This window comes from Osmerus eperlanus, chromosome 7 (genome assembly GCF_963692335.1).
Source record: "Osmerus eperlanus chromosome 7, fOsmEpe2.1, whole genome shotgun sequence".
Taxonomy (NCBI): Eukaryota; Metazoa; Chordata; class Actinopteri; order Osmeriformes; family Osmeridae; genus Osmerus; species Osmerus eperlanus.
In genome coordinates this window covers 18,900,295-18,916,535 of record NC_085024.1, presented here as the reverse complement: position 1 = coordinate 18,916,535, position 16,241 = coordinate 18,900,295, and the positions used below count along the sequence as shown (strand labels likewise).

The 16,241-nt window shown below is 44.5% G+C and overlaps 3 protein-coding genes across 4 annotated transcripts; 2 read left to right on the top strand and 1 right to left on the bottom strand.

Annotated features, from left to right (window-relative positions):
- Positions 1-6: 6 nt before the first annotated feature.
- On the top strand, positions 7-3,883 carry LOC134023436 (acyl-CoA dehydrogenase family member 10-like). 2 transcript variants are annotated; one of them, XM_062465561.1, is made up of 12 exons: positions 7-159; positions 368-555; positions 720-868; positions 1,041-1,235; positions 1,404-1,562; positions 1,641-1,788; positions 1,895-2,012; positions 2,131-2,199; positions 2,290-2,468; positions 2,581-2,731; positions 2,858-3,003; positions 3,132-3,883. In XM_062465561.1, the coding sequence occupies exons 2-12, from the start codon at positions 381-383 to the stop codon at positions 3,374-3,376; spliced, it is 1,734 nt and encodes a 577-aa protein (XP_062321545.1). In that variant the 5' UTR covers positions 7-159; positions 368-380; the 3' UTR covers positions 3,377-3,883. The 2 variants fall into 2 exon arrangements, with proteins under 2 accessions (XP_062321545.1, XP_062321546.1); XM_062465562.1 differs by having other exon boundaries at positions 7-166.
- A 223-nt stretch (positions 3,884-4,106) lies between these two features.
- Positions 4,107-10,603, top strand: LOC134023437 (aldehyde dehydrogenase, mitochondrial-like). Its single transcript, XM_062465563.1, has 13 exons — positions 4,107-4,354; positions 5,088-5,192; positions 5,409-5,549; positions 6,300-6,379; positions 6,915-7,026; positions 7,753-7,881; positions 8,191-8,304; positions 8,454-8,556; positions 8,636-8,820; positions 8,968-9,132; positions 9,823-9,980; positions 10,067-10,181; positions 10,267-10,603. Exons 1-13 carry the CDS (start codon positions 4,238-4,240, stop codon positions 10,297-10,299), a joined length of 1,557 nt encoding a protein of 518 aa, XP_062321547.1. The 5' UTR covers positions 4,107-4,237; the 3' UTR covers positions 10,300-10,603.
- LOC134023852 (taste receptor type 1 member 1-like) lies at positions 10,573-14,129 on the bottom strand. Its single transcript, XM_062466210.1, has 6 exons — positions 13,851-14,129; positions 13,671-13,757; positions 12,578-13,210; positions 12,240-12,449; positions 11,835-11,955; positions 10,573-11,687 (listed from the first exon to the last, which is right to left on the bottom strand). The coding sequence occupies exons 1-6, from the start codon at positions 14,127-14,129 to the stop codon at positions 10,762-10,764; spliced, it is 2,256 nt and encodes a 751-aa protein (XP_062322194.1). The 3' UTR covers positions 10,573-10,761.
- Between the last annotated feature and the right edge of the window lie 2,112 nt (positions 14,130-16,241).

Genomic DNA, 16,241 nt, shown 5'->3' with positions numbered 1-16,241 from the left:
CGCTGAAAGACAACATGTCTGTCATGTAAGCAGATTGTCACAGGGGCTCCAGATAGTTTCATAAATACGGTGATATGGAAATATATATTTGCGATGCCCACTGATGCATTCAGGTCGAGTGTCATGGGGACATCAATCTGACATTAATTCCGCGTAAAAGTAAGAGGTATATGCCAGTTTATATGACAAAGAACTTGAGCTTGAGAAATTAGCTAAGCAAATCTCAAACATCAACTTAAAATAGTTGTACGAGTTACGAAAGCGAGAGACAGTAAATCTCTGCAAGTAGTTTCCCAATGTATACATGTTCAAGGGTCTCGGTTTTTGTTCAACGCAAAGACTAAGACAGCTTTTGCATGTTTTTCAGAATTAGAACCAAGATGATGGTGACGAAGCCTATGTGTTTATTGCGACCTGCCGTGCTGTTTGGCGCCCGCAGATGGCACTTGCAGACGCCCAAACGCCAACTGAGTCGCACTCCCACCTGTCTTTACAAAGCTGTCATATTTGACATGTATGGAGTTCTCCTGCCCTCACCGGTCAAGATATTCTCAGGTGACAGAGACACTCAAGAAACACATGCCAGTTTATACTTTGTCCTAAAATATACTGTTGTGTGTGTGTGTGTTCTGTGTGACACTGGTATGACAGTTTGGTTTTATGAAGTTTGGTGTGTATAACACAGTGTATTGAATGTTGGCGTTCTGTTTTCTCTGCAGTATTTGAGCAACAGAATGCGGTTCCCCAAGGCATTTTGGGCAGGGTCATCAGGGAAGGAGGCGAGTTGAATGTATGGGATAGCTACATGAGAGGAGAGCTGGATGCACAAGAGTTTGTGGAGGCCTTCAGCAAGCAATGCAGTGACATCGTGAGTTACTCAATATCATGCAACACTATCTGTCAGAAGCCAACTGACAAACAGTTCATTTCATCCTGCCATGAGTTTCTACTATTCCTACGTCCTACTTGCAATTTTCACTTGTACTCCAAGAGAAGTCATGATTAATCATTCAATTAATTAAATATTTCTTACACAACAGGCAGGATGTCCGGTTCCAATTGATTCATTAATGTCTGCTTTGACCAGTGGGCCAATGCAACAACCCATGCCAGTCATGATGGAGGCCATCGAGTGTATGCGGTCCAGAGGCCTGAAGACAGCTGTTCTTAGCAACAACTTCCTGACTCTCGATAAAAAATCCTATATGCCACTCAACCCTGCCCTCTTTGATGTGGTCAGAAGCCTCTTGTTACATGCTCATTTCATTCATTATAATTTCTCATAACAGCGTAGTCACCAAAACCACTGTTTTACTGTAGTGTCCTTTAAATGTAAATATACCTTCAATGGACAAGCACAGTTCAACTTCAACTGTCTCTCTCTCTCTCTCTTCCCTCTCCAGATAGTAGAATCCTGCAGGGAGGGGCTAAGCAAGCCTGATGCCAGGATCTTCCAGTTATGTCTGCACAGACTGGGTGTGTCTGCCCAGGAAGCTGTGTTCCTGGACGATCTTCAGTTCAATGTCCAGGCTGCTGCTGACCTGGGAATGACTTCTATCAAGGTAAGGTAACCATTCTGATGCAACCACACCATAGGTTCCAGGTGTGTACAAGGTGTGTGAGAAATGTGTTTTTCCCAGGTAGAAGAACCAGAAGCAGCGGTGAGGAACCTAGAAGAGGTGCTGGGCTTCCCCTTATCACTCTCTGGGACATCCCGTAGAACCTCCAAGCCCTTCACAGACCAACACACACAGTACCTGAGGACACATCTACAACTGGATGACACCAGTACTGCCCTGACATCCTGACACTTGAGCTTAGAGAAACACAGAAATAGATACACACAATTTGTTTACAAACTCCTTGAAAATCCATTGTCTTCTTTTGTTTCTAGATATTGATGTCCAGTCTCTGAATCCCAGTCAGTCTTTACACTTCATAACCTCCAGAGGGCGTAATCTACTACTCCGAACTCAGCTGCTTGGCTCCAAGGCCCTTGGGACAGAGCACAGGTCAATACACACACACACACTCTCTCTCTGATTGGTTTAGAGGAATAACATACTATTAGGATGGTTGTTACCTGTATTTTATGAATATCCCTGCTCCATATCTAATGGCTTTACATAGGCTCCTGAAAGCTCTCAGTGGATCCGGCCTGCCTATTCCAAAGATCATTGACTACTGTGAGGATCCAAGGTGTGAAGACACATATACAGACACAGAAAGACACACACATTTACAAAAATAGAACCCTTGATTTATTTTTGTGTGTGTCTTTTTACCTAGCCTGGGTGGTCCCTTCCTGCTGATGGAGATATGTCCAGGGCGGAGGTTCACTGACCCATCCCTACCAGACCTAGCCCCCACAGATAGGACTGCCCTGTACCAAGCAATGACCTCGGCTCTCTGCCAGCTCCACCGCCTCGACACCACCTTGCTGGACCTGGAGGGCAAAGATATACCAGGCAGGCCAACCCAGATGAAGAAGAATCGCAGTCGGTTAAAACACGTGTACATGATTTAAAATGCTCAGCAGTGATATTTAAACATACCTGTTTATCTGTCTGTAATTTCAAGTTGAGTCACTGGGGGTGCAGGTGGAGAGGTGGATACATCAGTATAAGACTTTTCAGACCCAATCCATCCCAGCTGTTAACCGACTCATGGATTGGCTCCTTCTACACCTCCCCAAAGACCACTCAACTACGCTGGTACATGGAGACTTCAGGTACACACTCGCGTACACGCTCTCACTGTCTGTCATGTACACACCACACTTTACCACACTACATATTCAGCGTAATCTTTGTATTTTCTGTCACCTTGTTGTGTATTTGACCTCTCCTGTCTCTAGGCTTTCGAACTTGGTGTTTCACCCAGAGCGTGCAGAGGTGGTGGGGGTGTTGGACTGGGGTTCAGCTGTCTTGGGAGACCCTCTCTTGGACATCACTTCCTTATCCCTCACCCACCACCTACCCCAGAACCACCCCTTATTCCCAGGTGCAGTATCAGACTGTCAACAACACGTGTTAGTGTGGCTGCATGTCTTGTGCCAATATTTATTGGTTTGCTCGTAGTGTGTGATGACTGTCATATTGGTATTTTCTAGTTTCCTCTTCTCATTACAGGTTTGGGAGGCCTACGGGTGGACCAGCTGGGCATCCCTAGATTGGAGGATCTGATTCATCAGTACTGCAGCACCGTGGGCATGGACCCCCCTCCCCATCTTCAGTTCTACATGGCGCTACAGCTGTTTCGCCTGGCCTGTCGTCAGCAGGGAACAGAGCAGCTGGCAGAGCTGGGGTGGGACTTTGCTACCAAGGAAGGCTTCCGTATCTTCAATGCCATGCCAAGGGAACAGACTGTCATTTAAGGACGTCCTCTTAAGGATTTGTGTTCAGGGACACCTGTAGTGGAGGTGACCTGAAGATTGTTTTGTTATGATTTTGTTTTCCTGCCTTTTCCCCTTGCCATAATCGTATATGTTCTACTGATACATTACCACATAATGGTTTCATGAAATGAAATCCTTACATGTTCATGGTTTATTGTAGATTAGTTTTCAAGTTTAACTTGCAGTGCATATAAGTGCGGAGGTGAACAGGTCTGACCTAGTGCACCATCTCATGATGCTATTAACAGTATGTTGTCCCATTTTTGCATTTACTTTCTTTGAGTCAATCAGTCTGTTAGAAAAGAGAGAAATATTTTTAAATGATGGTCGTGAAAGACATTGTGCTGATTGTGAACATATGAACACCTTTATCTTACCAAATTTGTGCATTATTGGCTTTGCAGTGTCTTGTCTGATTCACAGCAAACATTTACTTATGTGACGGTCTGAAGTTCAACACTGCAGTAACACCTATGAGATAGGAACTCCCTCAACACACATTTCATATCATTGGCTAGGCAGTAAAGTCAATATTCACTCAGTTCTTAGTTTGCAGTATGCCTATTTAGTTGTTAAATTGAATTTTTGCTCGGCAAAAGTGCGCTTTGAGCACGTCATTTCTGCACTGTAGCTATTGACTGATGTGTTGAGTCAATTATTATTGTATGAAATATAGTTAATGTCCTTTCACAACTTCGTTTACTGTAAAATCTAAACGGTGGACTCTACTGCGCATGGTCTTGGGGGCGGGTGACACTACGCACTTTGCTGTGCATAAAGTATCCAGTTTATATCGTCCTGTTTCAGCGTGGTGGTGGACTACTTGACTTAAAAAACACGATGCTCCGAGCCGCGTTGTCCCGAACTTTGCCTCAGATCTCCGGGATCTCATCATGTCGGTATTCTGCTGCTGCCATCCCTGCTCCAAACGCTCAGCCGGAAGTGCAGTATAACAAGGTAAACCGTTGCAAGTGCAACCCAACAGGTTTTGAATACAGCAAAGTGTTTATTGAAACGATCATACTACAGAGCTCATTCGAACAATTCATTAGAAATGGTTTGTTGAGTAGCCTACTGCTGACCCACTTGTTCACTTGACGATGTTAACCGCAACTTGCCTCACATGTCAGAAACGTGTCTAATTCAGTTAGCCTAATACAATCCATGGGTTCTGCTTTACTCGTCAGGAACTTAAGGCAACCAGCCAGGTCAGACAGCAACTGGCAGGCAGCCCAGGTCCCTAGCCTAGTTGTGTGCTTTAAAAACTAAAGTGAAACTAAGTTTTCTCTGTTACAGAGACTACTGGAATCTCCATAGATGAGATATCATGCAGAGATAAACATAAGCATTTCTCAACCCTGATCCTCGGGGACCCACCAGCCCTGGAATGTTTTATGTTTCCCTGCTCAATACAGTACCCCTGATTGGTTATCAAACTCACCATAACCCCGACAACGACCCATTCATTTGAATAAGGTGTGCAGGAAGAGGGAAACATCTCAAACATGCAGGGCGGCCGGTCCCTTAGGACCAGGGTTGAGAAAAGCTGAATTAGATCAAACGTTTCTATACTGAGATTGGAAAGTCTGAACATACTTTTGGTGTCTTTGACTTGTCAATAGCCTTGATAAAGTCTGTGACAGTGACAAAACGTATATGAATATAGACGTTTTTTTGTTGTTGCCTGCAGCTATTTATCAACAATGAATGGCAGGATGCAGCGAGTGGACGGGCCTTCCCCACCATCAACCCTTCTACAGGAGAGGTCATCTGCCAGGTAGCAGAGGCTGACAAGGTGAGGCTGGAGGTTGGGGGTTGGTTTACTGGTTGGTTTACTGGTGTAGTTGCTGGAAACTCTCTGGTCCTAGTACTGTAGTGTCAGAGGGACTCTAAGCCACCAGGGTTTTAGGATCTGAGAAGTTAAGTTGCTCTGGAGCTGTCGATTTCATGGTGAGATATTCTGAGCTCGTCTTTCACTCTGCTGTCTCTTGTCACCATCCACCCTCACCAGGTGGATGTAGACAAGGCTGTAAAAGCTGCTAAGGATGCCTTCAGGCTGGGGTCTCCATGGAGAAGGATGGATGCATCACACCGTGGTCTGCTTCTTAACCGCCTAGCTGATGCCATTGAGAGACACACTGCCTACCTGGCGGTAAGTTGGATTCCATTGTTATGCGACACTAACAATGGACAAAGAACTTGTACAGGGATATCTACTGCGACTGCCAAAAGATACTGTGTAATGCTAAGTACTACGTTGACATAAATTGGGAACAATTACTTTATTATTTAGCTAAGGGTAGGCCAGTGTTAATGAGTAAATACTTTTCCTTTGGTTTTCAGGAAGCTTGTCTTATCAGTAGCAACAGCTTCAGATTTGTGTGCCATGGGTTTTGCTGAGTCAGAGGCTCTGTACTGACCAAGCTGCTCCTGCTGAGGTCACATGGTTTTATAGGCCCTGGTCACATGGTCTGGCCTAAGCTGTGTGTGTGTGTGTGTGTGTGTGTGTGTGTGTGTGTGTGTGTGTGTGTGTGTGTGTGTGTGTGTGTGTGTGTGTGTGTGTGTGTGTGTGTGTGTGTGTGTGTGTGTGTGTGTGTGTGTGTGTGTGTGTGTGTGTGTGTGTGTCTAGATGTTTGTCTGTCAATGCTCTGTTTGTTTAAAGTGATCCTCAGAGTCTTGGTGAGACGAGCAGCACAGTTTCTTGGCTTTGGGACTATTGACAAGGGATAAGAAAGATAATTTACTGTAGTCACCTACTTGTGGTAAATCACCCTGTCCAACTTGAACATTGCTTCAGTTCTGGTTTTCAGCCTCTATTTTGTAATGCGCCCTCCAACCTGTTATGAATTTCACAATCCTCCTAGTGCTCTGAAACCAGTTTGGGTTGATGTTGTTGCCATAGGAATTGGAGACGCTGGACAACGGGAAGCCATATGCCATCTCCTACTGTGTCGATGTCCCCATGGTCGTCAAGTGTCTGAGGTCAGTCATCATCACATCATACAGCTATGGGGGGACAGGTATGGGGTTGAGACAGAAATGGAATGAATGAGCGAGATAATGAAATGGGGACAGAGGACCAGAGTTAGACTCAGGAAAACAGGGGAAAATAAGAATAAGGTATGGAAATGGCATATCAAAAAATATCTGAAAAGAGTGCTAACATGTCTTGCAAGGTTGTTTCCTTTCTCCCAACCCCCTACACGCACTGCTCCATCATGTCTTTATGTGGAACCAGCTTTCTGGAATGTTGCAGCTTTCCTGGTTTGGGCTGCCATTAAACTATAAACTGCTCGAGAACTCATTTACATTTTAGTCATTTAGCAGACGCTCTTATCCAGAGCGACTTACAGTAAGTACAGGGACATTCTCCCCGAGGCAAGTAGGGTGAAGAGCCTTGCCCAAGGACACAACGTAATTTGACACAGCCGGGAATCAAACCAACAACCTTCTGATTTAATAGCCCGACTCCCTAACCGCTCAGCCATCTGACCCCCCAGTTTGACCTTTTGTCCAGGTACTATGCTGGCTGGGCGGATAAGTGTGAGGGAAAGACCATCCCCATCGATGGAGACTACTTCAGCTACACCCGTCATGAACCAGTGGGAGTGTGTGGCCAGATTATCCCAGTGAGTTGGTGGGGGGGATAGTTGGACAGTATGGAAAATTGCCTGAATTCCATAAAGTCAATGGTTTGAGGTAGCAAACCAGTATCAAAACTTAACTGTAGGTATCCATGTCTATCCCAATGTGCAACGGCAGTAGTGTAATGCATCCTTGCATACATTAGTGGAAGGTAGCTGTAAGGTTGCAATATTAATTTAATTTAATAATATTGAATGGCACAGTCTATGACATTTTTTTAATCTTTATACATGCATGCCAGTGATCAAGTGAAAACATCTTGCAAAATTTGTATTGTTTGAAGGATCTGTTACACAACTAGGACTGGTAAGGAACTTCTGCAATGTCCCTCTCCAGTCCAGCAGGAGGGGTTTGGCTTCTGGCCCATCTCTGGGGGGGAGAAGGGGGGAGAAGGGGTGTCATATAATGCTACACTACTCTATACTAGACTGCTTAGAAAACCTTGTCGTCAACAAGCAAGGCTGTGTTGTATAAATAGAGGGAGAGTCTGAAGGCGTGTGCGCGTACCTATTTCTGTGTGTTATTCTCATCTAGTAGAACTTTCGGCTCATTTTGTGATTAGTGCCCAACAACGTAGTTTACTTTCTTTTATTGGGAACGCATGCAGACAATTACAGGGAGCTAGTTGTTAACGGGAGGGTGGCCATACTTGTTTTGGACTGACCTCATCTCATACCTTTCCCCCTCCATGCCCCTGCACCGCCCCCCAGTGGAACTTCCCTTTGCTAATGCAGGCCTGGAAGCTCGGCCCCGCCCTAGCAACAGGCAACACCGTGGTGATGAAAGTTGCAGAACAGACGCCCCTCACTGCCTTGTATGTAGCCAGTCTCATCAAAGAGGTAAGTGGTTCAACACGCACTGCACCCCCACACTGTCCACACTGGGAGTCAGGTGGCTGAGCGGTGAGGGAATCGGGCTAGTAATCCAAAGGTTGCCAGTTCGATTCCTGGTCATGCCAACTGACGTTGTGTCCTTGGGCAAGGCACTTCACCCTACTTGCCTCGGGGGGAATGTCCCTGTACTTACTGTAAGTCGTTCTGGATAAGAGCGTCTGCTAAATGACTAAATGTAAATGTAATGTCCACAATACATGTACACCCCATCCCTCCATATTGAGTCTTATCAACTTGTGTGTGTGTGTGTTTTAGGTGGGCTTCCCACCAGGTGTGGTCAACATCCTGCCAGGAATGGGTCCCTCAGCAGGTGCCGCCATTGCTGGTCACATGGAGGTTGACAAAGTAGCCTTTACCGGCTCCACCGAGGTGACTTGAACTGACGCAAAGCATAGGATCCGTCTGAAGGAGAAGCGCTCTGGCACCGTTTTGACTGTCTCTTGGTCTCCCCGTTCTTCTTGTCTTTTTACGACTCTCCTGTTTCTATATCTCCGTCTTTGTCTCTGCTTGTGTGCCAGGTGGGCCACTTAATCCAGAAGGCGTCAGCCAGCAGCAACCTAAAAAAGGTCACCCTTGAGCTCGGAGGGAAAAGTCCCAATATCATCTTGTCTGATGCCAACAGTCAGTATACCTCCTCTTATCCTTCTTTCCTTTGTTTTCCCTGAGAGATTCAGTGCTTGATGTGTGTGTGTGTTTGCAGTGGAGGAGGCTGTAGCGCAGTCCCACTTCGCCCTGTTCTTCAACCAGGGCCAGTGCTGCTGTGCCGGCTCTAGAACCTACGTGCAGGAATCCATTTACGACGAGTTTGTGGAGCGCAGCGTGGAGCTTGCCAAGAAGAGAGTGGTGGGAGACCCCTTCAATCTTACGACTGACCAGGGACCCCAGGTCTGCGATGCGTTCACAATGAGTATTTGATGATGTAGACTCACCTGGACATTGCATAACTAGTTCTGACTTGTCCCCTGTTTATTTTACATGAACACAATCTGTACACACATCTGTGCTAAATGTAAATGTACACACATATTCCAGGTAGATGAGGACCAGTTCCAGAAGATTCTGGGCTACATCAGTAGTGGGAAGAAGGAGGGAGCCAAGCTCATGTGTGGAGGGGGTGCAGCAGCCGACCGCGGTTACTTCATCCAGCCAACCATATTTGGAGATGTCCAGGACAACATGACTATCGCCCGTGAGGAGGTGCGATCCTCAAATTCCCTCCAAAGAATGAATGAAAACATTTTATTGCCCCGAGGGGAATTCGTTATGTACCAAGAGCTTAAAAACAGAGATACATTCAACTCTGCAGACATAACACAATTATTAAAAAACACAGGGAGACAAACACTAGGTTCTGAGTGGCAGTGTCTGGATATTGGCCATGCTGACTCTTGGAGCTACCTCATAGTCCATTCTCACTTTGTGTGCCTTTTGTGGTGCAGAGGGAATAGGCTGAATTCCCTTCTCCCACAAAATAAATAATTTGTGAGATGAACATTGTTTCACTCCTAAATGGGATCATGGCCAGTCTAGCTACAGTCTAAAAGATGCGTTTAACCCTTGTGCTGCCTTCGGGTCACATGACCCAAAGGTTCATAACGAACCATCGTTGTGTTTACCCAATTTTACCCAATACAAAAACAAATAAAAATAATTTTCTTTTAACCATTCCAATGTGGGGGGTCTGAGACAGCCCGACAGTTAAAAGAAAATGCTTCACTTTGTTTTTGTATGAGGTAAATTTGTCGCAATACGACGGTGGGTCACAATGACTGATGGGTCAGAATGACCCGAAGATAACACAAGGGTTAAAAGAAAGTTTGAGAACATTGAAACATCTGGGTCAAGGCGATTTTTATTTTTCTCATCTGTGTGTTATGGTTCCTGTAGATCTTTGGTCCAGTTATGCAGATACTGAAGTTTAAGAATCTGGAGGAAGTGGTAGAGCGTGCCAATGACACCATGTATGGCCTGGCTTCTGCCGTCTTCACCAAGGACATCGACAAAGCCCATTACATTTCCAGTGGCCTCCGCACGGGCACAGTATGGTAGGGCTATGCTGGCACAGTCTGAGCTCTACCCTGGTCATGTCTCGTAGCATCTTGGTTGTCAAACTATGTTTTCTCTCACCTAGGATCAACTGCTATAACGTTTTCGGAGCTCAGGCACCATTTGGAGGTTACAAGATGTCAGGGAACGGGCGTGAGCTTGGCGAGTATGGCCTGCAGAACTACACTGAAGTCAAAACGGTAACCGTCTCTACATGACCCCACTGTTGAGCATGCGAGGATGTGCGTTTCTGCACTAAAGCTTGTTACTGTTTTTCTCTTCCAGGTTACCATTAAAGTCCCTCAGAAGAACTCCTAAACTGTCCTATGAGCCCCCTAATGAAAACTGACCACAGGAAGTCAATAGAAGGAGAAAGTGCATATATATATCACATTTCTCAATTTAACTCCATTCTAATGAACTGTAATATTGCTGCATGGCTTTGGGATTTGTGCTTAGAGCAATGTTTTGGAATACCACCTTCAGACAGTCTTCAGAATATGATTCTTTATCATTTCTATACCACCACATGATGTTCCACTTAAAGATTCCTGTTATTTTTATATGCAGATTTGTTAATGAGAGCTTGGATAATAAATACAAATAACATTGTTACACAATGCCTCTCGGGCTGGTTTAGTATGCAATTGTGTCATTCATAGCATAAATTACTCATACTGTACATATTTAACGCACCATGCAGGTGAAAAGTCGTAAGGATAAAGCTTAAAACTATATTGGAGAATTTAAAAAGGTTAATCTTGAACGTGGGGTGCTGTTCTATGGTCTTCCCTGAAGGGTATAGTTCTGTATAGAAGTTTGGAAATGGGCAACAGTGTTGCATTCCGGTTTAAGGATTATGATGTAACACTTGGGCAGAAAGTAACCAATCAAAATGGCGTAGATGCTGATTAGGATGGCGCATGTGGTGATGGCATGGTAGTATTCTTGCAAACGCATCATGTACACTGTCAACAGTGCAATCCACGTCAGAATGCACAGCAACAGGCTGAAGGTTATGGAGCGTCCTTCATTGTAGTTCTTGGGCAGACCAATGCCCATATAGGCACATAGGAAACACACTATTGTCAGTAGGACTAACACCAGACACACCAGGACGAATACTGGTATGATCCCGAAGCTGCAGTTCAGCACATATTCACTTTGTTTGGGGGTCTTGATGGGCTCTGGGCCGCCGACAGACAACCAGATGATACACAGGAAGAGGAGGGAACAGGTGCAGGTTGTCACGACAACCCACTGCCCCCCATAGCTCACGCATGCGTTGTGCAAACGGGGCAGCCTGGCAGCCATCTTGAAGATCAAGATGATCTGGAAGGAGCGCACAGTCAGGCAGGAGAGCACAGAGCCAAAGCAGACTATGAAGATGGGGTAGCGGAGAGAGCAGACCACCAGAGACGGGCGCACCATGTTCAGCAGAGCGCTGACGGAAGAGAGAGTCAGACACACCAACATAAACACACACAGCCAGCCCCCCGCTGACTTCACTACCGGCGTGTTGCCATGGTACAGGAACAGCGCAGTGATCGCGATGGATTTGAGCAGGACCGAGCAGAACAGTAGCATTATTATGATGGCGAACGGCGAAGAGAAATCCTGAAACTTCTCGGAACGTTGAATACAGGAAGTGCTGCTGTTTGCTGACCACTCGTTTTCCTGACAGGCCACACATTTGTATGGGTCCCCTGAGTGGACAAATGGAAACACGAACATACAGTTATGGTTAACATGGCTGTAGCTGGGGTCTGCTCAGTATTGAGGGCACACCAGTGATAATCTAGTTGATAAATCGTCGAGATTAAATCAGAATGGTTAGTATTTATCAGGCCTACTAGTGCTGTTGATGTAGGTTCCACTGGGACAGCTCTGGCACTTGTAGCAGCAGGCTTGTAAGCCAACCAATACCCTTTTGCTGCCCGGTGGACAAGAACTGGAACACTGCAATATAGGAGCCTGAGCAGAGAGGAAGACAAAGGGTCACAGGAACAATGCACACCTCTTCAGCTATAAAAATGCTGCTTTGGTTGTCAGATGTTTTGTTTGTAGTTACAGTTTTATAAGTTTACACATGAAAATAAATTATGCACAATGCTGCTAGAAATTGTGAAAGATAGTACATTTTAAGATTCAGTGTAGCAGTAAGTTGGTTTCACTGGTTATTTTATGGATTGATAGATTATATTGATATTGAATTGTATTGTATAAAAAGAAACGGCAGTTAAAACAGAATTTGTTACCTCATTTGATCCATCAAACCAGGTGATGAGAGTGGCATTAATCTGGAAACTTGGGTTTTGTTTGGCATTGTATGAGCCAATAATGTCAGGTTGGCTAGTAGCCCAGTTCCAATAGACAATGCTATACAAGGCAGGAGGATCGCCGTTCTGGTCAAATTGAATAGTCTGATTGTGTAATTGGAACTTCACCTTCTTCAGAGCCGCAGTGATCTGTGGTAGGTAGACAGAAAGAAATAGGTAGACATAGATCAGGACAACCTGCAGGTAAAGCGGCTTTTCAGAATACGCTAACATAAATGAGTAAAAGAAAAATCAGAGGGGGTCAACCACTGTGTTACCATGTAGGGCTCTACAGTGATGTTGCTGGAGCAGTGGCCGTGACTGCAGTCGAGCGTGTCATGCAGGGCATGAGCCACAGCATAGATGGCAGCATAAATGCCATAGTCATATATTTGCTCCTGATTAACCACCACCTCTCTCCTGATGGCTTCGCAGTCAGGACATAACTGGTTGCAGCCCAGCTCCTCCTGAGTACAGTCAGACACAGCTCGGCCAGAGAGAATAAAGTCCTTTAGCCCCTTCATTTCCTTGAGGCTCTGCAGTGTGACCCCCAACACTGTCCCCACTTTGACCGTTGCCAGGTTTCTCAGTCTACTCGTGTCCATAGACCAGGCTTCACTGGCAATCCACACCGTGTCGTTTCCAAGTTCCTTTGCTGCTTTCTCAAGAAAACGATCGATTTTACTAGTCATGGCAACCACCACCACAACTTTAATTCTCTGCAAGGACAATTCTTTTATAATTTTGGCAGGTTTGTCAGTGATTGTGCTTTGATAGGCCAGGCATATTTCGGTTTCTCTGATCTCTTCCAGAAAGACCTCGAAAGCATCGTAGCTGTAGTCATCGTCTTCGCCTAGAAATGCCACCCAGTTCCAGTGAAAAGTCTTCAGCAGGTGCACAATGGCCTTCACCTGAGGAACAACACCACACATGAACTGACTGGATCTCACAACGGCAACAGAAAAAGTCATTTTAATGCTGTTTTACCACCTACAGACCAAGATGTGGTCAGGTTGGGCCTGCATCTCTCTTTTGTGTGCAAACTCTTTTGTATTAACCCTTGTGTTATCTTCGGGTCATTCTGACCCATCAGTCATTGTGACCCACCGTCGTATTGCAACAACTTTACCGCATACAAAAACAAAATGAAGCATTTTATTTTAACCGTCGGGCTGTCTCAGACCCCCCACATTGCAAAGGTTAAAAGAAAATTATTTTTATTTGTTTTTGTATTGGGTAAAATTGGGTAAACACAACGATGGTTCGTTATGAACCTTTGGGTCATGTGACCCGAAGGCAGCACAAGGGTTAAGTATTATTGCCCAAGTTCCACTGGTTCTGCACTCAGTGTTGGTATGAGAAAGGCTGGACCTGGTTTTTGTCGCTGGGGATGGTCCGAAAGAAGGAGGGGAAGCGAGACTTCGCGCTCAGCTGGACACTACTAGACGAAGGGTTCACCTGCAGAAGAGAAAGTCTGCTTTAGACCCGATGGCAAGTATTATTCCAATAGCACAACTGTGTGGTCAAACTATATCACTACAGGCTAAGTACCATGGGAATGAGCTGGGCCATAAAGTAAGGAGCCACACTGATGGTATGAGTGCTGTATAATGGCCCAATCACAGAGATGACCTCCGGGCTATAGACTGACTCATTCCACACAGGAATTGCCCTTCTTACACCATTTCCTCCTTCTCCCTTCTGAGCCAACAGGTCCAGTGTGGCAGAGAAGCTCACTGTGATGTGACAGAAGTCTAAAATTCTGTAGCCCAACTTAATCCCCGGCAGAAGATCTGAAGAGTTGTTAATAAGCTCCACGGTGAAGCGCATCACCTCGATGTCATGGTAGGTCTTGTTAGAGAAAGTCCAGCTAAAGTTTTGGGAAATAAAATGTAAATATATTGTAAAATTTATAAAGTCACTGATTAATTGAATTTTATGTATTTGGTCTTGGATGCCTACATTTTGGTTTGAAATATAAAATTACTATACGTTTGGAGTGCAAACTGCCATCCGTCCAAATAAATTTCAGCAATGTCGTAAATGCCACGAGTACCATTCACCACGACTTAACAAGTTACATCTTTGGTAATAAATGTCAATATAGTTGGTTGATCAGCATGTACAGTAAAAAGGGTCTTTACCTGTTGCACACGGGTGTCTCAAGCATACTTCTCTCCAGAATGTCAGAAGCATTATTGCTTTCATAGAGCTCAAAAAGTCCCCCTAGCAGGTAGTCCCCATCTAGAGACAGCTCAGACAGTGGACAGAGTTCCTTCAAGACTGTAGTCTTGGGCTGCAGCATCATCAACAATAACAACCTAATCATCCTTAGCACTGTGATCACCTCCAACGATTGAGCTTATCTACTGCCTGTTTTGTGCCCAGTACTGTACTTATTGTTATCCAGGCAGTCTCTGTTTTACATATCTGCCCACTTCCTGGGCCTTCTGGTTAAACAGGTACCATGGAAACCCCTCCCCCCTTCAAGTATTAATAAGAAAAACACAGGTGCTGGTTTTATGAAAACGATGTTGAGGACACTGGCATTATGCTTACATTTTCATTGAAAAATGTAGTTGCAAAACTATCAAAAGTACTTTCAGACTCTAATCATTCATAGAAGGTGCTTTTAATCAAAAGCCAGCATGTTTCTTCCCTATGTTTGAAATGATCAGTGATACACCACTAGTATGAAGCAAGGCAACAAACATGTTATCATACCTATTTGTGGTGCACATTTGCACAGAGCTCATTTGCAACTGAAATAAACTAATTTAAGCCACAAACATGCATACACATTCTCAGGCATTCAGTATTTACATGAGTGTTCCACATGGGAAATATTCAAAAATCCCAGACAAAAATTCAACAAGGTTTATATATTATTTTATTTTCATTTCTTGCTCCTTTAAGAATATCCTGTAAAAGAGAATAAATTATTGTTTGGACTATATGAATAGAAATATAACGTATATACGTATGTAACCGCTCAGCCATCTGACATCTGACTCCCCACCATTTACCTCAGCTCCTTTACTAATCTTCCTTCGCCTTGCCATTTTAAGCCTCTGCTTAAAACCTACTTATTTAATCAGGTTTTTAATAGTTAATTTAATTGTGACTATTCTTATTGTTATTGTGTTTTGTGATTGTAAGTTCTTTTATCTGCACTGTAGTGCTTTGAGTGCAATTAAAGACTCTTCTCTCAGCCTCTCCCTCCTCAGGTAGTGTCCTCCTCTTCCACACTCGGCACCAGCTCTAGGCTGTCTCCTTCCCCTGCTCCCATAGGCGATTTTTTACCACTGTTGGGATGAAAAAATGTACATTTTCAAATTATTGTAAAAAAAAAAAGATGAATTGTTTTGAGAGCATTTTTAAGTGATGTCAGAGTAGTTTTTTCTATCATGGTTTGTTGTACTCTAATGATTACTTTTTTATGTTAAGATCTAGTATAAATTTTGAGCATGTTTTTGCAAGCAAAAAAACATATTCACCACCCTTTGCACCCCCAGTTTTAAAACCAAGAATCGCCTCTGCGTGCTCCTGCAGTCTGGCTACACCCGCAGCCTCTCCCATTTTCTCTAGGGTTAGAGTTAGGGATTTATTGAAACCGGAAATAGAGCTGGTAGAGTCCAACTCTGACTTCATATTCTCCAGTGCGAGCAGTAGACACTGAAGCTACCAAATGCGCGCATTCAGGATTGCTGTTTGAGTTTATGTAACTAGACAAGACACACCTGGTAACCTAGGCCAACGTTGGTCACCTAATCCAATGGCCAACTATCTTTGTGCAATGTTTCTATTAGTCCACCAGGGGTCACGTACGAGTAATTCTCCCCATCACCAGTCTATTTCAGTTAATACTGGTGTACAGGTTCACACCCAATTTTAGCATTAGGATTTATTCTGCAACATACAACTGTCGAACTTATGCACGAG